The sequence below is a fragment of the Natator depressus genome, chromosome 20, assembly GCF_965152275.1.
Source record: "Natator depressus isolate rNatDep1 chromosome 20, rNatDep2.hap1, whole genome shotgun sequence".
Classification (NCBI taxonomy): domain Eukaryota; kingdom Metazoa; phylum Chordata; order Testudines; family Cheloniidae; genus Natator; species Natator depressus.
Window position 1 is genome coordinate 23,603,839 of NC_134253.1, and position 23,020 is coordinate 23,626,858.

Consider the following 23,020-nt stretch of genomic DNA (forward strand, 5'->3'; position numbering starts at 1 on the left):
AGCGGGCTATTATGCAGGTATGCAGTTTAATGCAGGGGGAAAGGCCCCTATAACTCAATAGGGACTGGGGTGAGGGTTTGCAGGGCCAGGGGGGGGGGATAGTCGGGTGCGTATGGGGATAGTCAGAGAGCGGGAGTGCCTGGGGATAGATAGCTAGGTAGAGGAATGTGAATGGGGATGCATAGATAGAAAGGTAAACGACTAGTGCAGTGGTTCCTATGGGGGACCCCACCATGCCCCGCCTGGAAATCCCTCTCCCAGCTCTTCCTGCTCTCTAGATTCACAGCGGGGAAGCCAGCCATAGGGGACCATGGCGGTGATCTGGACAGACCTGCCGCATGGCGCAAGCCAGAGGTTCCAGCCTGGCCAGGGCTCTAACACAGATGTCTTAACTCAATCTAAGGTCTTTATCTGGACCCCCTGAGCACCTCACAGCCTCTCTGTTTATCCTCACACATGCCCATCCCGCGAGGGAGGGCGAGGCTGTTCATCCCCATTGGAGATGGGGAAACTGAGGCACGCCACGTTAAAGTGACCGGCCCAAGGTCACAGCAGGGAATAGAACCCAGGTTCCTGCAAAGCGGAGGCCTGAACCCCGCTCACCGGGCCAGCTGGGCTTTGGAGACCCCCTCTCGCCACCCCTGCTCAGTCCTCCCCCCCGGCCTTGGGGCTGGGGCTCCCGGAGTGGGGGGGGGGGGTCGAACAGGTGGGGGGGGGTCGCGACCCCTTGCTGGCCCCGTGGGAATGTACAGGAGGGTCCCAGGCTGGAGAGACGCTGAGCTCCGCCAGCCAATCCCGCCCATCTCTCCCCACCACCGATCCGTGCTCCAGCCCCTGGGAAGCCCAGAGCCCGCGTGGGGCAGGACGGGGAGGGAGGAGCCCCAGTCCCAGCAGCTGGAGGTGGAGGGAGCAGCCGTCGGCGCCTCTCAGTCCGGCGCTGGGCTGAGCAGGAGCCCGGGGAACGAGCCCCCCAGCCCGGCTGCAGGGAGACCCCCCTGCCCAGCTCCCCCGGGGACAGAAGACCGGCCCCAGCGAGCCGGGAGCGCAACGGGGGAGCCCAGGGCCGGCGAGCGCGGCAGCGGCCAACAGGTACCTGGAAGGGCTGCCCCGGGGGGAGCTGGGACCCCTGGCTGGCCCCCCTGTCCCGGGACTCCCCAATCTCCGGCCCCCTGCCCCCCGAACCTCTCCTTCCCTGGGGGGAGCTGTGACCCCTAGCTGGCCCCGGTTCCCGGGCCCCATTTTCCGGGCCTCTTGCCCCCGAGCCTCCGCTTCCCGGGACCCCTGAACCTCCCTTTCCCTGGTGGAAGCTAGGCCCCCTTCCCGGGACCCCCAGACTCTCCTTCTCGGGACCCCTGCCCCCCGAATCTCTTCTCCACTGAGGGGAGCTGGGACACCTGGCTGGACCCCTTCTTCTGAGGATCTCTGCTTCCTATATGCCCCTTCCTAGGTGCCCCCTTGGACCCCCCTTCCCCCACAGGGAGCTGGGACCCCATGATTAGATCCCCCTCCCCTGGATCTCACCTGCCTGGGGGGTCCCCCAGAGGAAGGTGCCCTGAGCTCTGATCTCTTTGCCCCATCTCCATCCATCTCTGGTATGTACAGTACCTCCTGGACCCCCCTTCCTGGGCCCCGCTATACCCCCCCCTTCCTGGTCCTCCACCCCACTGAACCCCTCCTCCCCTGGGGGGAGCTGGGACCCCCTGCCTAGATCCCCCTTTGCAGGCCCCCTGAATCCCCTCACCCATGGGGAGAGCTGGGACCCCTGCCCCCCCAAAGGGGAGGTTCAGGGGCGCAAGAGGCCTGGGAAGGGGGGTCCAGCCAGGGGGAGCTGGGATCTCTGTACTCATCTCTGCCCCCCCTCCCCCCCGCCACACACACACACACACACATCGTGGGCAGCTGCCATCTCTGCCCATGGTCTCTTACAGCTGGCCCTGTGCGTGCCTGTCCTGGAGCTGGGATCTCTGCCCACAGCCCTTCCGATGCCGTCATCCCTGGAGCATAGATCCTTGGCATCCCCCCCTCCCCGCTACTGAGCCCCCTCTCCTCCCGTGCTGCCCCCCAATGCAGCCACAGCCTTGGTTGACCTGTAGCTTAGAAAGGTTTGTTTGTTTTGCTGCTTTCCAGGCTCCCTGATCCCTATACAGAGAGAGGAGGAGAAGGAAAGACACCAGCCCTCTACTGCTCTGTCCTTGTGCCAGGCTGGGCTTGGAATCCGGATTCCCTCCCAATCCCCTGCCGCTCCTGGGGCTGGAAATCCACATTCCCCTGGTCCTGCTCTAGGAATCTGGATTGCACCTTTCCTCCCCCGCCCCAAGGCCATGCAAAAGGGCAAGTGTGAACTCCTCCCCGATCTGCCCCCAAGGCTCTCGGTGGAGCCCCAGGCATGGCGGGGAGGCCAAGGAGACGTCCGGGTGACAGTCCGGGGGCCCAGCTCCCAGCTTGAGGATTATGCCGCCCCGGGGCTGGGACAGAGAAAGACCTTGGTTGTCCTGGATATCGTCTGTCTGCTCGTGGGTGAGTGTGGTGCGGGCAGAGCCCCATGCGGTGCGGATCCACCTTCCCCGGGACCCCTGGCTCCTGGTTCTCCTTCCCACAGGGGAGCTGGCACCCCTGCCTCCCCTTTCCCTGGGGCTCCTGCCCCCTCTAATGTAATGCTGCGGCTCCCATACTGTGCCAGGGCACTGAAATGCAGCCACCTCTGGGGAGGAAACTTGGGCCGGGACTTGAGCTGGAGGGCGTCAATGGCGGGGAGTGATGCCAGCTGGTCTGGGGCAGGAAGCAGAATTACTAGCTGCCCCATGGAGGCAAAGACTATGTCTCCCTGTAGACAGAAGTGCTGGTTCTTATTTTGCGGGGGGGGGCTCGGATCCAGCGCAGTTTAAAGTCCAATCGTCCCCATGCTATAAATGGCATGGAAGCCAGGTTAGCCAGCTGGAGCATGAGGATCAGTTGGGTTTGCTGGGAATGAAACCAGTGACTCCGGGCAACCTGGATCTGCGCAAACCTGACGATTCAAAGCTCCAGGCCTTGTATGGTGTGTCCGGGGCATCAGTTAGGCCCCAAACCTTCTCCTTTGGAGGGATATTTAATGGCACGGTAGCAGCAGGGATCTCACTTTGATCTAGCGCCTCTCCCCATCAGGGCTGCGTCTGGACCCCAGAGGGATCAGGGCTTTCAGAGCCTGGTACTCACTAAACTGCTGGTGTCACTAAGCGAAAAGCAAGGAAAACGTGTTAGGCTAGGAAGGAGAATAAGATGGAAAATATTCTAATGGCATCAGTGGGCCAGACCCACCAGGGGGGCTGGGCTCAGTTCAGAGCCATCAGCAGAAGGATCTAGCATTAGATGGCTGGAGCATGGCTTGAGGCCTGAGAAAAAGCCTCTTACGGGGGAAGAGAGAGATTAACATTGTGGGAGTGTTACAGGTGAATGAGGCAGAGAATCAGAGAATAGCGGGGTTGGAAGGGACCTCAGGAGGGTCCAACCCCCTGCTCAAAGCAGGACCAATCCCTGACTAAATCATCCCAGCCGGGGCTTTGTCAAGCCGGGCCTTAAAGGTAGATCAGTTCTCTGTGTCTCACAATATAAGGGGAAATTGAATGAAGTCAAAAGGTGGCTCACTCAAAACAGAGCAAAGGAAATACTTTCCACACGCAGTTTGTGTCCTTGGCCTGTGGAACTCCTTGCTACAAGATGTCCTTGATTTCAGCAGGGTGGTGGTTGTTTTTTAAAGGGGAAGGGCAAATGAGACTATCTGGAGTGAGAGGGCTAAAACAGTAATAACCAAGAGGTTTGAAAGGACTAAAAAGGGCCTGTTGGTGTATACATTAACCTTTGAATCTTGGAGGTTAATATGTATTCTCCCTTAACTGCTGACAACAGGATTTTATTCTCTGGCACTGCCTGCTCTCAGAGACAGGGTAGTGAGATAAATAGATCCACCAGTCCATCGCCAGTCTGGGTTCTGATGTCTCTGCCTATATATAGGCAGAAATATCCTGGGATAATCTACAGGACTGATCTATTTTGGGTACTGGGGGCCAGATAAGTAAAACTGGGCAGATAATGGATTTTATGGTTGGTTTCTTTCACTGAAACAACAAAGCAAAATAATCGTTTTGGGTCGAACGAAATATTTGTTTGACAAAATCAAAATGTTTTGACTTGACTGCAACCGTTTTGAAACATCGTGGGGGGGGGGTTAAGTAAAACTAGAGGACATTTTGGAAGGAAACGAGTCGTTTCAAACCGAGAAATCAGAATGCTTTGATTTCTGAGCACACAACCGGTTGAGCAGACCTGATGCACAGAACAACGCACAGTCAACCGGTGGAACTCCTTGCCAGAGGACGTTGTGAAGGCCAAGGCTAGAACAGGGTTCACAAAAGAACTAGATAAGTTCATGGAGGATAGGTCCATCAATGGCTATTAGCCAGGATAGGCAGGGATGGTGTCCCTATCTTCTGTTTGTCAGAGGGAATGGGTGAAAGGGGATGGCTGGGATGGTATGGGAAGGGGCAGTGCTATCCTCCCAGGGCGCCATGGTCACAACTCTTCCCCCCCCACATGCAGCCAGCCCAAGACCCTTTTAGCCCCCGAGTGCTGGGCCCAGAGGAGGGGAAGGGCTGGGGCACCCATTGGGCTCTAGCTTCTAGTCCCAGCCAGGCCAGGAAGGGATGGGATTTCCCTTTCCCCTGCATGGACCGCTCCCAGGACTGGGTCAAACCCACCTCCAGGAAGCTGCACGGCTGCTGGCTGGGAGCCCACCTCTGAAGGCAGCACCTCTGCCAGCAGCGGGCAGAAGTGAGGGTGGCAATCCCGTGTCACCCTAGAATAGCCTTGCCACCCCCCACCCCACCCCCAGGACCTCCATTTGGGCCAGGACCCCCTCGGTTACAGCACGGTGACATTTCAGATCGAAACATCTGAACTCAGGACGTTTGCTGTTTTGAAAATCCTATGACCCTGAAATGGACCAAGATGGCCCGTGAATTTGGAAGAGCCCTACTTATTGGCTCGGGAGCTGATTTAAGCTAATTGGGGGGGGCAGGGGGGGTGGACAAGATCTGACATCAGTTTAGTTGACACCGATTGCAAACGGAACCCATTTCAGGGGGCCCCCGCTGGACGGGAGAGGCTGTGCTGGTGTAAGTCTATTTCCAAACCGATTTACAGACCCTACTTCAGTTCCACTTCAGTCAAACGGGAGCAGGGCAAAGCCAGATAGCTCTCGTTCTCGCACGGAAGTCTCGTGCCCTGGTATCCAACCCCTCACCATCTTTAATGTACGTTGCCTCACAGCCCCTCTCTGTGGGGTAGGACCCCCTGGGGAAACTAAGGCACAGAGAGGCAAGTGACTTGCCCAAGCTCTGTGGCAGAGCTGGGAACTGAGCGCAGGTCTCCCAGCTCCCAGGCTAGCACACTAACCACTGGGCCATCCTTCCTCTCTATGAGCCCCCTGACCTGACCACACTGATGGCTAGCCATTGGGCTCAGAGGGGCAGAGTTAGTGGGGTGAGCCAGGGGACTATCCTGGTACGTTAGCAGAGCTGGGGGTGCCATGGAGGGGGGATCCGAGTCAGTTTGGCTTGGGGAGCACTCTGCAGCATGGAGGAGCTGCTGGACTGAGGGAGCTCAGTTGCTGGGGGTGGCCTTCAGGTCTAAGGGGTTGGATCATGTTGGGGAGGGGGGAGGAGGCAGGGTGGGTTGGATCATGGGACTGTGGCAGGGTGGCCTGGGTCAGATCCTGGGGGAGAGGGAGGCTGGCGGAGTAGATCATGAGGGTCGGAGTTGGAGAAGGGGTCAGATCGTGGGGGGGGCAGCCTGGCAGGGTGGATCGTGGGGGGTTGGGACAAGGTGGGTGGGGCTGGATCCTAGGGGGAGGGATTGGATTGCAAAGGGAGGCTGTTTGGGGGGATTGGGTCATGGGGGGGTGTTAAATGGGAAGGAGGGGAGGACTCACTGGTGGGGCAGGTCGTGGGGGTTGGGCTGTGGGGAAGGGGGGGGTCAGGTTGGGTGAAGGATGGACAAAGCTGATCTCCAGAAGGCTCTGGAATAAAGCACTGGGGCAAGGGGGGGATTAAGAAGGGGTCACGGGTTGTGCCAGATCATGACCCCCCCCGCCACCCCCACCGGGGCTCTGCCCACATCCCAACCATCCATCTACGCCGGGGAGCGCCCATGCCATCATCCCAACTCCCGGGGATGCCCCCCATCTGCTGCGGGACCCCAGTGCTCCCCCTCTTCCGCTGGCACAGCCCACCCCAGGATTGGGGCCCTGGCTTGGGCAGCTTCCAGGGCCCATGGCACCAGCTCGCTGCCCACCAGGGGTCTGCAGGGGGGGGTGGGCAGGTGTAGTGGCATGCGGGGGGGGGCAGGTGTAGTGGCATGTGGGGGGGGGTGCCCCTCCTCTCTCTGCTTCACGCTTTCTCCTCTTGCCCGCTTTTCTCTTCCTCCTTCTGCCCTGGTTCCATCCCGTCCCTGCTGCCCTCCCTCCCCGGCCGTGAGCTCTTGGCTGCCATTCAGGGCTGGCCGCGCCCTGCAGCTGTTGCCTGCTCCTCTCCCTAGGCCTCTCCGTGCCCCCTGGCCTCTCTGTGCCCCCTGGCCTCTCCCGCCACCGGTTCCACCTGCTTCCGCCCCTTGGTGCCCGTGCCTGTTGAACCGAGCTGGGAGTGGGGGAGACTTTCTGGCCCTATACACCACCCTGGGGGCTGGGGGGAGCGTGTGCTGCAGGGGCATCGGGGCTGCCACGCCCGTCCCGAGTGCAAAAGGTGCTAGTGGCAGGCCTTGCACGCTCATGCCCGGCAGGCCATGGGATCTGTTCATCAGAGCACTAGTGCCAAGGGCCCCCTCCCCCCACCCACGCAGGATCGACCCACTGAGGCACTAGCCCCAAGAATCCCTCCCTCCCTCCCTGCCCCGCGGCACAGTAGGGAGCCCCCTCCCAGGCCCTGTTCTCACCCTCCCAGCCTGGGCCTGAACGGCAGGGAGCCCCTAGACCCGGGCAGCCAGCCAGGGCGAGTGGGGGACGCCCGAACATGGACAAGAGAGTGACTATTAATAGCCCAGCCCTCTCCGAATAGCTGGGAGGTTTGGCGTGTGTGAGATGACGGGGGCCCCACGGCTGGGCTGGGCTGGGTCAAGGGCAGGCTGGCTGCTGGGGGCACTGGGCTGGCATTAACAGAGCTGATGTAGACCAGGGCAAGGGGCTGAGCAGAATCATGCCCTCTGTGGGCACAGACTCATGGCCCAAGTAACACGCGCGCTGGCTAAGAAGCTGCCTTCGGCCAGTGGCACACGAGGAAATTGACGTCTTCGCACAAGCCGCCACTCGGTGGATGTGATTGCACGCCTGCCCGCCCCGCTCGCACGGTGGTGTCCTGGCAACAAGAAGCTCCCCCACGCATGGCTAGCTGAACCCCTGTGCACACACGTTTGCCCCCCCCCCCCGCTGCTGGGGCTGGCACCGGGACACGCCCAGCGCATGGTCTGGGGTGCACAATGCCTGTGGGATTGCGCCCTGCCTCGAGCTGGAGGCCCTGGCCCTCCCCCAAGGGGGCTGATGGCGTGAAGGGCACATGCCCCTGAACTCCAAGCGCTGGTCTCTTGCCACCGCACGATCCCCGCTGGATTTCAGGGTGGTTGGACTTTTCTTCTGTCCAAACCCCTTGGCTCCAATGGTGGGCGCTGATTTACACTGGCTGGGGATCAGGCCCCATGGCTCCAATGGAGTGGTGCTGATTTACACCGGCTGGGAATCAGGCCCCATGGCTCCAATGGAGGGTGCTGATTTACACCGGCTGGGGATCTGGTCCCCTGGCTCCAATGGAGGGTGCTGATTTACACCAGCTGGGGATCTGGCCCCAGGGGGTTGGGGCTCTGGCTCTGAACGCACGGCTGTCACTCCAGCCCTGGGCTCTCGGTATAAATACACAGCGGGCGCAGTCCGTGGCCAGGCAAGGCGCAGGGCAGCCAAGTCAGGATGGAAACCTGGAGCCGGCTCAAGCCAGTCCCTGCGGCCTTGGTATCCGCACAGTGTGGGAGGAGCTGGGTGGGGTCCAGCCTTGGCCCAGGCCAACCATCCCCAAGAGTCTCAGATCTTTGAAATCAGAGCCTAGGGTGGCTCCTTCCTGCCCCAGGGCTGCAGAGCTGCTTCCGGCGTGGCTTGTTCTTCTCCTGCAGGCACCGGGGTGACATGTCCCTCTGGCATGCCCAGCCCTGGGGGGCTCCTGCCCCAAGCTGGCAGTGCCCCCTGCTGGACATTCCCAGCTCTGGAGTCCTCGCTTTCTCCCTGCCTGCCTCGAGGGTGGGAGTGCCCCCTGCTGGCCCCCCAGGAGAGCACACCCAGCCCTAGCCACTCACCCATCGTCCTGTCCTGGTGGCGGCGCCCCCTCCTGGGTCCCAAGGTGCTCTACAGGCGTCACCCTGGATCTTGGCGGGCGGCCTAGCCCGTCAGAAAGAGCGATCCTGAGAAAACTCGGTTGCCAAGCGAGACGGGAAGGGAGGGAACCTGGGAACCGAACGTGGAAACAGCGTTCTCAGCCCCAAAAAGGAGCCCAGAGCCCCCTGGGGAAGGTTATGCAGCCTCGTTGTCTCTTAAAGTGACAGCCCAGGCATGGCCTACTAGGACACCTGGGTCCCACCAGGGCTTGAATCCCACCGAACTGAAGCAGAAGGGGGAACCATTTGCACTTCCTACCGCTCCCTACCTCAAACCCTCCCTACGTCGACCTCACTGGGATCTTCTTCCGTCTCTTCACACTCCCGTGCCAGCCTGCTAGTGCCCAGGTTCATGCTCCCAACCTCTGAGTGCACCAGGATCTGCATGCCAGGACACTAGTGCCAGGACATGCATGCCCTGCTCACCAGGATCCTCGTGCCAGGGTGCTAGTGCCAGGATTTGCAAGCCCAGCTCACCGGGATCCACACTCGTGAGGGTACTAGCACTGTGGTATCCACTCCCAGCCTCTGATCATGTTGGTGTCCAAGCACCCGAGTGCCAGGCTTCCTGCTCCCACCCTGGTGTGCAGCTGGGCCCACCCGGCAGGATTCACACTTAAATCGCCCAGCATGCTGGGATCCACACCCATTGCCTGGTTTCACACTTGTAGCCCCCACGTGCGACAGGATCCGTGCGCGGGAGCACCAGGGTCTCTGCTCCCACCTCACCAGGATCTGTTCACCATTGCCCAGCCTGGTGCTTCCAGCCCCCAGCGCTGCAGGGGTCTCTCACAGGTGCAGGGTTCATGGTGGAGAGGGGGCAAGGTGGGGCCACGTGGGCATTTTTCTCTTCTAACGAGGGAGGGGGAATTTGGCTTTACTGCCCCTTTAAGAGCCAGGCAGAGACGTGGCTTCTTGGAATCAGGAACTCACCCGTCCTGGCTGGAAGTTTAAGGCCTGATCTTCTCCCCCCGCACCGCCCCCCCGCCCCGGCTCCTGCCAGGAGCCCTAATGCAAAGCAGATTGCGCCCCGTCCTGGCATCCAAGGGCTGCCGGCGTTGCTCCTGCTGGGATTGGAGGGGAGGTCTCCGCGCTCTGCTCCCAGATCAGAGTTGGGGGGGCTGCCACCTGTTGGGGTCTGACCCATGTGCCCTGCCTTGGGGTGGTGGTGGCAGGGAGGGGATGGGGGGTGAAGAGCAGAGAGGAGTTGCAGGGTGGAAGCCAGGTAGGGGAGGGGGGAGCCCCACCGAAACAGTGAGGCTGGTTCCTGGAGGTGGGGTATCAGGAGTGGGGGGGCTGTCACAGGCCAGTCATGGGGGGTGGGGACATCAAGATGGAGGGGGTGAGTCATGGACTGGACCTGAGGGGGAGCAGGATATTGTGTGTGTGGGGGGGGGCCCTGGGCTGGTCCTTGAGGGGTGGAGGCCGTGGGATGGGGGTTGGGTGGTATGATATGATGTCCAGGGGAAGGGCAGTGGGTTTTGAATCTCAGTTGGGGGGGGTGGAGGCCGTGGGGGGGTGGTCCCTGGGAGGGGGCATTAGGATGGGGGCAGGGTGTCATGAGCTGGTGCCCGGGGGTGGGAGAGGCAGGGACATTGTGGAGGGAGAAGGCAGGGCAGTCCCTGAGGGGGACAGTCAGATTGGGATGTCCTGAGCCAGTCCCTGAGGGGGAAGGGCTCATGGGATTGGGGGGGCCACAGAGGGGCCCCCAGGGCTGGGTTAGCCCCTGCTCAGCGCCCCGCTCTCTCTTCCCGCTGCAGCCTCCGTCCCGTTCTTGGTCTGCGAGGTTGGCCTGGTCCCCCCCATGCGCCGCGGCTTCTACTGCGACGACAGCAGCATCCGCTACCCGCTCAAGCGGGCGGAGACCGTCAGCGACACGGTGCTGATCTCGGTGGGGATCCTCATCACCTCCCTCTCGGTGAGTCGCTGTGAGAGGAGAGCGCCCCCTGCTGGGCCCCCTGCAGCACAGCGCCCCCTAGTGCCCCACGGGGGCCGGCACCGACTGCCAGGGGAGAGCGCCCCCCTGCCACATTCCCTGCAGGGTGTCAGGGGCTGGAGGTGGCAGAGGGGTGGGCTCTGGGTAGCTCACCCCCATGTGCCCCTTACGAAATGCTAGCCATGCCCCTCGGCGCAGAGCACCTGTTTCCAACCTTCCTCCAAAGCATCAGCCATTGGCCCAGGAGACAGGATCCCAGACTGGGCGTGATCCGTTACCCCTGAACGCCACATCCAGCAGGCTGCTTGCCTTGCGGGACTCCCTGCTGCAGGGCATGGGGCAGAATAGGATGGGTGAGGCAAATTATTGGGGGGCAAGGGCTGGCTTTAAAAACAGGGGTTGGGTGGGATGAGATTATGGGGTAAACCAAGGGGCTGGGACAGGGGAAGCAGGGAATGCAAAGTGCACAGGGAGTCCCCCCTGCTCCCCATAGTCGCTCCTGAGCTTCCCACGGCCCTGGGGGCTGGTCCGTGTCCCAACACGTGGAGGGGGGAGCTGGCTCGGACGGCTGCCCATCTCAAGCTGCCGTCCCGCGGTGCCTCCCCGTCTTGCCGTGCAGATCTCCCTGGGCGAGAGCTACCGCATCCACTCCCTGCGCCTGGGCTCCCGCTCCTTCGTCCCCAATCCCTACGTGGCCGTCCTCTACAAGGAGATCGGCGCCTTCCTCTTCGGCTGCACCGTGGGCCAGTCCCTCACCAACATGGCCAAGATCACCGTCGGCCGCCTCCGCCCCCACTTCCTGGCCGTCTGCCGGCCCGACCTCCTCGTCCTTAACTGCTCCCGGGGCTACGTGGAGGAGTACACCTGCACTGCGGGGCCGTCGGAGGAGAAGGAAGCCAGGTGAGCTCCCGGGGGCACTGTCCCTTTAAGGCAGGGTGGGGGGCTGGCTCTGGGGGCTTGAGGTAAAGGAAGGGTCCCCCTCTAGTGGAGCCAGCTGTGGAGTGCAGGCCCAGGTTTGGGGGGGCCCTAGTGGTGACACCCGGCTGTACAGGCTCAGGAGAACCGCAGGGTCTGTCTGCGTCCAGCAGCCTGGCCTGAAAAAAATCCCCTATGGATTCCCCCACAGAGCCATCTCGGCTCTTCCCGCTGAGACCAGGGTGAAGTGATGGGGGGCCAGGGGGAGTTCTGATATTAGACTGCTCCTTGCCAGTGTCTTGCCCCCCTGCTGGCTGCCCTGGCCCTGTATCGGGGCGGGGTCACCGTGGAGCGTGTCGGGGGGATCAGGGTTACCTGAGCCAGGCCAGGTTTGAACCGGTGTCTGCTCAGGGGAGGCCCTCTTAGGCCCTGTCCTTTCGCACAGCGCAGGCCAGTTCTTGGGCCAGAAGCGTTGCAGGGGAAACTCGGCGTAAACCAGCCACCTCTTGAGACCGAAACCTCTGGGGCTCCAGCCCTCCTGCTTCACGCCCTGAGCTCTGCTCAGCGAGCCCAGCTGGGACAGACCCCAGGGGAGGCTTGTCCGCCCCTCAGGGACCCAGGAGTCCCGGTGACGCTCCAGCCGCGGGTTGATTCATCAGCCGGGACGCAGCACAATTGGCGTAGACAGATGGAGACTCGAAGGAGACTCTGGTCAGACCAGAGCGCTAGTGACCCCTATTTGCATGCCCTGTGCGTGTCTCTGATTTCCTCAGTTCCCAGGTGAAAGACTCGTCGGGGTTTCCAAGCCAACTTATCCCCCACCGCACCCCTTCCAGACCTTGGTTTCCAAGCTAGGGTCTCCGCTCTCCCCCTGCTGCACATCCGTGAGGCACCGGGCTGGCATCGTCTCTTGGTCGATCCCTTGTTGATCTGGGGGGATTTCAGCCAGTTCCTTAAGGACTATTCAGTCCACCCAGACAGGAAAGTGACATGAAAGCAAACTTCATCCCCTCCCCCGCTGGGCAGCCATGCAGTGTATCAGGGAAACCGAGGCACACACAGGCTTCAGAACAAATATTACCAAAAATTCCCACTTCAGCACGCCGCCAACTTCCGCCAGGGGGTCCAGGAGGTGCCCACGTTCTTCAGACTCTTTGGCAGGGTGCGACCACTTGGTTAAAGGTCAGAGTGAAGGGTTCCCAGCTACTTCATCCTGGCCCTTTATACCACCAGCTCCTGGGCCTCTGGACCCTGGTCCGACCCAGTCTGTGCAGTCGCTCCCAGAGTCTGCAGTAATTGTCCCCCGCTGAGTTTAGTCTTGGAGGGAGCTTGGTACTGCGCCCCCAGGGGGGCAGAACATGGCCCATGGCTCACACCGATGCAGATTGCAACGCTGGGACAACTGGCACCCAGATATTGTGTGTGTCTGTAATACCCGGAATGGTCCCATGGAGGCTGCCCTGTCCCAGTGTCTGGGGCCATGGGGGTGGCTCCCCATGGAGACTGCCCCCACCGTGCTGGACAATCCCACGCCCCGGGCAGCAGCTTTGGAGCCCCCCAGCCTTGCCCGCCTGGCCCTGGACAGGATCTAAGGCAGCTGTGGAGGTGACAGGCGGAGGGGTTGCTGCTGGGATCCCTCTGCACCCTACACCCCTGGCGATGGGCGGTGCCACCAGCTATAACCTTGGCCTTTATTTGCCCCCTTCCAGGAAGTCCTTCTACTCCGGCCACGCCTCCTTCGCCATGTACAGCATGACATACCTGGTGGTAAGCGCCCCCGCCCGGCCCCACAGACCTTAACGCTGCACGGGCCCAATCTGATCATCCTAGAACCTTCCCTGGCAACCCCGGCCCATCCCTCTTGGGCCACGCCTGAATGCCCGGGGGGGTTCCCTGGCCCGAGAAGCCCTGGGGGGAAGTCACTGGGGAGCATGGTGGGATCTCCCCGCAGAGCCAGGCTGGGGGAAGTGACTGGGGAGCATGGTGGGATCTCCCCGCAGTTCCAGGCTGGGGGAGGTGACTGGGTGCATGGTGGGATCACCCTAAAGGAGCGGCTGGGCCTGGCAGCCCCTCTTAGCCAGCGACCCCTGTCCAGGGTCCCACCCCGAGCCATCTGCGATTGAGACCTCAGCAAGGAGTGGAGCCAAGTGCCCAGAATAGCCCAGCAGAGGGTCCCTCCATGCCAGGCACTTCCTGCTAGGGTGGCAGTTGTTGGTGTGGGAGCTGGATGGTTACATGCAGAGCCCACTGGGGGGCCAGGACGCCTGGGTTCTATTCCTGGCACTTGGAGGGGCATGGCTCCTTGTGGGTTAGAGCAAGGAGGGGCTGGGAGTCAGGACTCCTGGGTTCTATCCCCAGCTGTGGGAGGAGAGTGGGGTCTAGTGGTTAGACCAGAGGGACCTGGCTCTGAGAGTGGAGTGGGGTGAGCAGAGAGCTCCCTCCAGTGGCTGGTGGCAGAAGGGTGATTCTGTGCCCCACATACCTACAGAGACTCATCTGGCGCCAGAGCTGCCAATTGTGTGAGGTGCTCCCAATGTCTGGCTGCCCCGGCTCCTGTCTCTTGGCTGGCCCAGACTGACCTAGGCTGGAGGGTAGTGCGGGCCAATGGGCCGCGGCTCATCCTCTGAGAACTGGAGAGGCGTTAACTCACTGCTCCTCCCGCCCAGCCCAGGCCAGTACTGGCCCCTCTGCAGATGGGGAAACTGAGTCACGCAGAGGGGAAAGTCCTGATGCCCAGCCCCCTGCTCTAACCACGAGACCCCACGCCCCAGAGCTGGGGATAGAACCCAGGAGTCCTGACCCTGCTCTCAGCACCTGTCCCACTCACTGCCCTCATTTCCTCCACTCCCCGCACCCGACCAATCTCCCCCCTCATCAAAGTGGGTCAGTTCCCCGCTTCCGCCACCGCACCCGAATGGCCCCCCCGCCCTGGATGCCTGGGTCCATGTGGCTGGCGGTGGAGAAGGGCCCCTTGTTCCCTTGGGGAGTGGCACAAACAGGCCCTTTATGCGTCCCTGGCTGATGGGCCTGAATGGGGGGGGTTGGGAACGTGTCTCGGGCTGGGGCAGCGGTGACGCCAGCGACTAGGACTGCGAGTAGCCCCCCAGCTCAGATGCCCTTTATTCCTCTTGCTGTGCCGGGGGATGGGGTGTGGGAGCACAGTGGGGGGTGGGGAAGCAGCATTTGGGGGGCAGCAGGGTTTGCGGGTGGGGCGTGAGGGGCGGGGCATGGGGCGTAGGGGCTAGGAATCAGAGCACGAGGGGGAAGCTGGTCGGGTTTTGGGGTGGGAGCAGCAGCGTTTGGGGGGGAAGGGGGCAGAGTGGGGGCCAGGAGCAGCGCCCTCCCCCAATGCTCACCCCCCTTTTCTCCCCCCTACTCCCTGCCCCCCCCGCCAGTTCTACCTGCAGGCACGGTTAACCTGGCGGGGCGCCCGCCTGCTGCGCCCCCTGGTGCAGTTCGTCCTGCTATTGCTGGCCCTGTACACCGGGCTCACCCGCATCTCTGACTACTGGCACCACCCCTCGGACGTGGCCGTGGGCTTCCTGCAGGGGGCGCTCATCGCCTACTGGGTGGTAAGTGTGAACCGCTGTCCATCCGTCCCTCCCCCCGCCCCCCACCAGCCGACTGTCTGTCTGTCTGTCCAGGACAGATCAGTGCTTGGACCCCTCTAGGTCACCAGCTCGACTCTGGCCCGGCTCCCAGAAGAGCGATGAGTTTGTCTGGTTTCTTAGAGCGTCGGGGGTCCACGTCCCAGCCCACCCCATGCTCCGTCCATGAGCCCGGCTGGGAGCCAGGACTCCTGGGTTCTTTCCCCAGCTCCGGGGTCAAGTGGGTTAAAGTAGGTGAGGGGAGTGGGGTTCTGGGAGCCAGGACTCCTGGGTTCTATTCTTAGCTCTGGGAGAGGGAGTGGAGTGGAGGAGTGGAGTCTAGGATTTAGACCAGGGTGGGCTGGGAGCCAGGACTCCTGGGTTCTATTCCCAGCTCTTGGAGGGGAGGGGAGGGGAGGGGAGTCTGGTGGTTAGAGTGTGGGGGCTGGGAGCTAGGACTCCTGGGTTCTATTCCCAGCTCTGGGATGGGAGGGGAGAGGAGGGGAGTCTAATGGTTAGAGTTGAGGTGGGGGACGGGGAGCCCTGGGTTCTCTCCCCAGCTCTGGGAGGGGAGTGGGGTCTAGTGGTTAGAGCGGGGGGGCTGGGAGCCAGGACTCCTGGGTTCTCTCCCCAGCTCTGGGAAGGGAGCGGTGTCTAGCAGTTAGATCAGTGTGGGGGCCAGAACCCAGGACTCCTGGGGCTCCATTCCTGGCTCTGCGGCTGACTCGTGTGACCTTGGGCCAGTCCCTTCCCCTCTCTAAGGGGCCGCAGCGGTGGAGGGAACGTGTGGAGAACGCTCTGACCTCCTTGGGTGGCAGGCGCTGCAGCCAGCACCGGGATTCTCCCCCGTGTTCTCCCCACCCCCGGCCTTGGGGGGAGGGGGCTGCGAAGCTGGCCAGGAGCTGAGGGGCCGAAACACTGTCGCTCCCAGGGCCGGAGCCGTGGGCTGCCAGGAAACGGCACAGGAAACACCTCCTGCTTCAGCATTAAAACAGGCAACAGGGAGGAAATCTTCCCTCATCTCAGGGCTCCCAGCCAACCTCCCCTCCCCTTCCATGGGGGCCCAGCGGCCCAGCTCGCAACCCGGGGGGTCCTTAGCGCAGCACAGCCCCAGCAGGAGGTGTGAACTCCCTTGTACTCATGTGGAAACTGAGGCACAGAGGGGGCGAAGCGGCCTGCCCGGGAGCATGGATTATGGAATCCAAGGGGCGGGGAGTCAGGACTCCTGGGTTCTATCCCCAGCTCTAGAAGTGGGAGGGGGTGGGTTAGAGCAGGGGGTGCTGGGAGTCAGGACTCCTGGGTTCTATCCCCAGCTCTGGGAGGGGGATCTGGTGGGTCAGAGCAGTGGGGCTGGGAGTCAGGACCAATGTTCCCTCTAATTTTTCCCATCCGTGTGTGGAATGAATTTTACGTGCACCAATATAGAGGTGATGTGTGATGGGGGTGGGGACGAGGGGTTCGGAGTGGGGGAGGGCGCTCAGGGCTGGGGCAGAGGGTTGGGGTGCAGGTGGGGGGGGTGAGAGTTCTGGCTGGGGGTGCGGGCTCTGGGGAGGGGCCAGGGATGAGGGGTTTGGGGTTCAGCTTGCCCCGGGGCCGCAGCAGGGAGAGAGGACTCCCCCCAGCCCCCTTTCCCCACAGCAGCCCGGGGCCAGGGGAGAGGCACCTCTCCCGGCCACAGCAGGTCCAGGGCTGGGGGAGAGGCGCCTCTCCCCGACGCAGCCCTGAGCACCTGCGCGGCCCTTAATAGGTTGCTGCACGGCCGTGCAGCTTAGAGGGAACTTAGGTCAGGACTCCTGGGTTCTATCCCCAGCTCTGGGAGTGGGAGAGGGTGGGTTAGAGCAGGGGGGGTCCTATTCTTGCCTTACAGACTGATTCACTCTATAACCTGGGCCTGTGGCTAAACTAGAGCCTGCCTCGGTTTCCCCCCAGCTGTGGAATAAACCCCCACCCCGAGAGCAGGGTGGGGAGGAGGGTCATGTCAGTGCAATTAGCTCTCCCCTGCCTCACTCCCCTCCTTTTCGGTCTCTGCCTCCTCACACCCTGATTTTCTCTCTCTCTTCCTCCTCCCAGGCCTTCCACATCTCAGGCATGTTCCACCACAAGCCCCCAGCCTCCCGCCTGCCCCAGCTTTGCCCCGATAGCCCGGACTCCAGCGGCCACACCAACTGCTAGGCGTCGTGCCGGAATGGGGGGCTGGAGGGATCACCCTGCTAGGACCAGCACCCAGCACCCAGCTGGCCTCCGCACGGCGGGGGGAGAGCCAGCCCCTCTTTCTGCTCCTCCACAGAGCACGTGGTCCTACGTGCTTCCTCTCCGGCAGGACTGGGCTTTCCTCTGTTGCTCTGGTCGCCGCCGTCTGTTTTCCAAGCACTTTAATTTCCTCTTGAATGCCTGCCCTGGGTCAGGCCGTCACCACCTCCCGAAAGGCTTCCTGTTGGGTGGGGTTCTCCTCTGTCCGCCGCAGGAAATCCTGCCTTCCTTTGGCCAAGGCATGGCAGGAAGTCTCACCTTTTTCTAACAAGGATATCGCAGACGCATCGCAGGAAGTCCCACCTCCTTCTGGCAAGGGCATGGCAGGAAATCCCGCCCGCCTCTAGTATGGACATCACAGGAAGTCCCACTTTCCTGTGGCAAGGGCATGGCAGGAAGTCCCGCCTGCCTTTGGCACGGACGTCGCAGGAACGCTGCAGGAAGGCCCGCCTTCCTTTGACATGGGCATTACAGGAAGTCCCACCTCTCCCCTCACCACCCCCACCAACATTGGGATTTCCCAGATCACTGAAGGATTATGACGACGATTTGCATGTTACGCTTTGGCCACCTTCCCAGACTCTGCTACCTGCCCCTCCAATGAAAGGGCCCCTCCCCTCTCCGCTACCGGGGAGGAGGGCTGTGATTGGTGGACAGGGGGATGAGGCGGGCGGGGAGAGCGGCAGGTGGTCGAACATGAAGGATGAACCACAGGCTGCTGGGCCATGGGAGTGGGGTCCACAGGGACCGCTCAAAGGGGGCTCATCCATGCCACAAGTGGCTCCCGTTCTCAGATGCTTCCGGGCTCCCCCCGGGGGCTGGACTGTGCCTCTCGCCCCCCCATGCCCAGCTGGCCCTGATAACGTGAAAGGTATTTTTGTAATAAATGGTACAGACAATCGACTGGGTTGGGGCTGGCCCTGGTGTGGGGAGCATGGGTCAGTCCCGGGGCTTCAGGCAAGGGGCTTTCCTCCTCTCTGCGAGCCCTGCCTTGGTGGCTGCCCTCCAGGACTCAGGCGGGCAATCAGGGGTGGGTTTGAATGGAGGGGGCTGTCGGGGTGGGGATTGTTCGGGGACGGAGGGGCTGTGAGCCCAGAGCTGAATGGTGGTGGCAGAGGGGCTAATTCCTAGCTCACGCAGGAGCTGCAGCAGGGCGGGATTGAGGGACACAGGCGGAGCTGGGGGGATCCCAGGGCTGGGGTAGCAGGGGGCTGTGGGTCGGGACTGAGGGGCACTGGCAGAGGTGTTGTACAGCAGAGGCGTGGGGCTGAGGGGCTGGGTTTCAGTCATGCCCTCTGGATGACGGTCCCAACCCCAGGGAAAGACACTGCCTCGTTCTCCCGCTAGGGACGGGGCTCCCTCGCGCCGCCTGGCCCCGTCCTGGCAGAGTGGCTCTGGACGCTGTGGTCGGCCTGCAGCTGGGAGACATTCCACGCAAGTCCTTGACCCTGGGAGCGGGGCTGCGATGGGGGAGCTGGCCCTGCCCCAGCCGTGCAGGGGAGGCAGCTGGGCTGATGGGGTTGGGGGCCAGCAGGAGGGCATGGCCTGGCCTGGCCTGGATGAGCTGAGCTCGCCCGCTGGGTGCAGGAGAGGGGAGGATCAGGCCCAGGGCATGCCCGCAGGCAGCTCCTGCCACTCTCTGGCTCTGGATGTGGCACCAGGGAGGCCTGTGTGACGAGGGCCTGTGAGCTAAGGAGACCCAGGCATGGTTTGTTCTTGGATGGGAGACCCAAAAAGGCCAACCGTGCCCCTGCTCAGGGGGATGGGGGGATCTTAGTGCCAGCCCCCATGCCCTAGGGGGTGCTGTGCAGCAGGGAGCAAGAATGGTGGCTCTGTCAGGAACACCGGACAGTGGTGCTTTGTGGCTGTTAACCAGCTGCCAGGCCTCGCCCCAGAGCTGGCTGCATCTCGGAGCTGGCCCAAGCAATCCCTGCATAGTTCATCAAGTGTTTGGGCCTTTTTAGGAATTCAGGGTTGGTATCAGCAGGCCCAATCAACAAATCCTCAGGGGGAATCCAGGCTCTTGAACCAGAGCCCCTGTCTGTCTCCTGCCTCCGACTATTTCACAACAGCCTCTGGGGGGGAGGCTGTTAGTTCCTTTCAAAGCTGCCATGAATGACTCCTTTATACCCCAGTGGGAGACAGGGGCCGTGTGACTCCCAGCGCTAGGCTCAGGGGAACAATAGCCGGAGCCGTATCTGCTCCTTCTGAGCCCCAAGGCAGATGGTAACCAAGCAAAGCCGCAATACCAGCCCTGGGAGATAAGGGATAATGAGTCGTTTTTACAGCGGGGGGAAACTGAGGTACAGGGAGAGGCCGTGACCTGACCAAAGTCACACAGCAGGATACTGAACAAAGAGTCTTGACTGTCTCTTGCTCTAAGCACTAATCCCCACTCCTTACCCCAGAGCTGGCGATAGAACCCAGGCGTCCTGACTCCCGGCCTCCCCTGCTCCAACTACTAGACCACATGGCCCATTCTGTGGTCCCACACTGTGGCTCCTAGCGTTTCTGGCAGTCCCTGGATGCCTGTGAAAGCATGGGGAAGAGGGAGCCAGTCTGGTTGCCCAGCTGGCTGAGGTGACAGGATGTGGGTAGCAGCACACTGGGACGCACACACCCCGGTCTCTCTTAACCTCATTGTACCATGCAAACCACGGCTGTGGCTTCCCCAGGGATCCAGCAGGTTCATGAGCAGGAGGGGAGGTGGTTGAGGGTATCACAGTTAGGAGCGGAGATGGTTGCTAAGAGCTGCTATGGAGACATAGGTTCTAATCCCACTTCTTCCACCATGTTGCCAGCAGCTTCAATCAAGAAGCCACTGGCAGCGTAAGAAGCACCGGACCTGACCTGACCGATTTATGAAGAATTTGGCTTTGGAGCAAACTCCTCCACTGCTTGCCACTACCCCCGCCCCATAACACGCATCATGCATCATTTCAACGAACACCACCACACAGCATGTCTTCAAGGGCAGAACACTTGCTCGCACGATAAGAACTTGGAAGACAATGTGCAGTGATGTCCCCCTCTCCCCGCAAGGGCTCCCACTGTAACAACAGAAACACTCCAGTAACGACAGCCAGGAGATCTTTTCTGTATTAGAGCCGTGGCCTTTGCTAAGGGAAAATGGGAGCCTCCCCCCAGGCTAGCGACAGGGGTGAAGCCAAGTCTGGATGGGTTCCTGGAGTGGGGTGGAGGTAAAAGGGACCAGCGCTCTGGACCCCAAACCGATGCAATTGACGTGAGTTCCCCCTTGGGGATATATCCAGGGTGGAAAGGGTCCTTCTACTACCTCCCGCTCAGCCCAAGATAAACAGCGGCCACGGAGTCTGACCCAGCACTGACCCAACTCTGGAAGATGCAGTGAAGGGGGGGGCAGCTTTGCACCAGCCAACAGCTGGGGAACAGAGAGGATTGTGGGACGGGGGGGGGGAGAAAGTCTGCAGTTCCAGCTGTCCTTAACGAGGTCCAGCTGTTACCTTGGGGCTCATCAGATGGGAGAGACGTGAAGGGGGGAAGCTCCTGTTGTGTAGAGGTTGGGGAAGTGCCTGCCCACCCCGGCCACGCGCTCCCATGTGTTTGTGGCCGTTTTCAAGCTAAAATTTGAGGAGTGAGGGAACAGGTACAAAGCAGGGCTGGTTTGTTGGATCAATACCCTGGGCAGGGCACAGCCCCTGGCACTCAATCCTGGCCGGGGCACCCCAGGCCCTCGGAAGGGGGCACATTAATAGAACAGGGTGGCTCGATACCAAATACCACCCGGGGCACAGGCCTGCGAGGAAAGCACTGAACTGGGAGTCAGGCTGCCTGGGTTTTAGCTCCAGTTCTGGGAGGGGAGTGGGGTCTAGTGGTTGGAGTAAGGATGGGCTGGGAGCCAGGATTCCTGGGTTCTAGCCCCAGCTCTGGAAGGAGAGTGGGGTCCAGTGGTTAAAGCAGGAATGGGCCGAATGGTGTTGATACCATCAGTTCCATCGCTCACCTGACTTGTGCCTTTAAGGCCCTGGGTTCTGACCCCCGCAGTTTACCAGCTCCTGGCCTGACTCCCACGTGCACCAGATGGCTGGGTTGGCCCAGCCTCCCTGCTCTACCAGAATCCTGCCAGGGCTTGTCCTGGGAGAAAGGAACCAACCTGCAAACGGCTGAGGCTGAGGCGGAGGCTTGAGACTGGAGCCCCGACTCGCCCTGGCAGCAGCCCCCTGTGGGGCTCAGTGCGTGGGGGAGGGGGGCAAAAGTCCTGCAATGGGATTGGAGCTGGGGGCAGAGGTTGTGTCTCCACTGCCCCCTGCTGGCTAGGGTATTGTGTGTGGGGGGGTACATTGTCTGCAGTTTTGTGTGTGTGCGTGTGCGCCCCCCCCATGCTGGTGTGTGCGTGCATGCACCATATTTATGTGGCTGTCCCCGGCGTACTTGTGCAACCAGCCCCAGGGCAGCTGCAGCGGCTGCTGCGATGGGCTGGATATTAATTTCCTGGTTGTTTTTCCCATTGTGTAACTCACTGGCTCTGAACAGGAACAGTCACTTCCCAGCCTGGCGGGCGGCCAGGGCTGGAGGGAGGCTGCAGCGCTGGGCGGGGGCGGAGGGGACACCTCAGCCTTGCCCCCGGGGCATATCTCACGGCCCGGGGAGCCCAAACGCTACCTGCGCAGCCCTGCTTGAATGCGCCCGCCTCTGGGGTGGGGTAGGCCAGTTGTTTCACAGCCACACTGCAACACTGCCCGGGGCTGGCTCACCCAGCGCTGAAATGCAGCCACCTCTGGGGTGGGGCACGGCAGCTGGTAACAGAGCACAGCGATGCCGCACAGGGGAATAAGCTGGGGTATCCCCCCCTCCCCGTAGGAACCAGAGTTCAAATTGTGCCAGCCGTGTCATAGGGTGACCCCTTGTGATGACACCAGGCACTGCTGGCTGGGACCTGGTGAACCCCCCAGCAGCATGTGCCCAGCTGCTTCAACAGAGCCTGGCCAGTGGGGGGCTGCACGGTCTGTCCTGCCTGGGATGGACTCCCCCGGTGATCTGGATTGTTTGGATCCAGGGAGAGGGTCAGCTCAGGTCGGCCTTCCTGTCTCCTGGGAGAGAAGCCCTGCAGGCCAGAGGAGCCGGGTTTGTTTTCTGCGTTTCCGGGCCGTGGAGTCTGTTCCAAGAGGCAGGGCCCCCTCGCTGGCCTTTTGCATTTACATCGCACGCAAAGCTGCGACTCGGGGTGACCGGGGGTGGGGGGGGCCAAGAGCCTGGGGCTGCATCTCGGGGTGATCGGGGGTGGGGGAGTGCTCTCACTGGGAGGGGCACACGGTGGAGGGCCAGCAGGGGGTGCTCTCACTGGACAAGTACTGACAGCCCAGAGTGGGGGAGGGGGCAGGGTCCCAAGGGGGGGGGTCGCTCTCACTGGGTGTGGGGGGGAACTGGCAGCAGAAGGGGAAGGCACCGTTTGCTTTCCACTGTGCACGGGGCTGTCTCCCTCCCAGGTGGGGGGCACCTGGGTGAGTGGGGGTGGGGCTGTGTTGTGGAATGAAGGGGGATTTGGGCAGGTGTACTTAGGAGCTGCAGCGGGTTGGGGGGGGGGGAGAGAGCTGTGCCTGGAGGAAGATGGGGTGATTTGCACCTTACCCCGGGCATACCCTCACTTGAAGCAGGGCACCCCCACAGACCACTGAATACAGCTGAGCCGGGCCTGCTCTGAGCCGGGCCCTTTCCTGCAGCCTGCGGCTATAAATAGGGGTTTTCCCCAGAAGCTGGGATGATTCCCAGAACTGAGACCAGGGCCAGAGCTAGTGATAGGGGGAGGGGCTGATAACACTCCAGCTGCCATCATTGGGTGGGGGTTTGGGGGGAATTGCCCCACCCAGACACTGGTGATGGAGATCCAGTAGGGGGCGCTCTCTCCATGCAG

The 23,020-nt window shown here is 61.8% G+C and overlaps 1 protein-coding gene across 1 annotated transcript; it reads left to right on the forward strand.

Moving 5' to 3' along the window:
* The first annotated feature begins 851 nt into the window (after positions 1-851).
* On the forward strand, positions 852-18,017 carry LOC141974834 (phospholipid phosphatase 3-like). The gene is made up of 7 exons (XM_074934845.1): positions 852-1,089; positions 2,128-2,517; positions 10,203-10,360; positions 10,998-11,278; positions 13,003-13,060; positions 14,689-14,865; positions 16,951-18,017. Exons 2-7 carry the CDS (start codon positions 2,322-2,324, stop codon positions 17,050-17,052), a joined length of 972 nt encoding a protein of 323 aa, XP_074790946.1. The 5' UTR covers positions 852-1,089; positions 2,128-2,321; the 3' UTR covers positions 17,053-18,017.
* Positions 18,018-23,020: the final 5,003 nt, after the last annotated feature.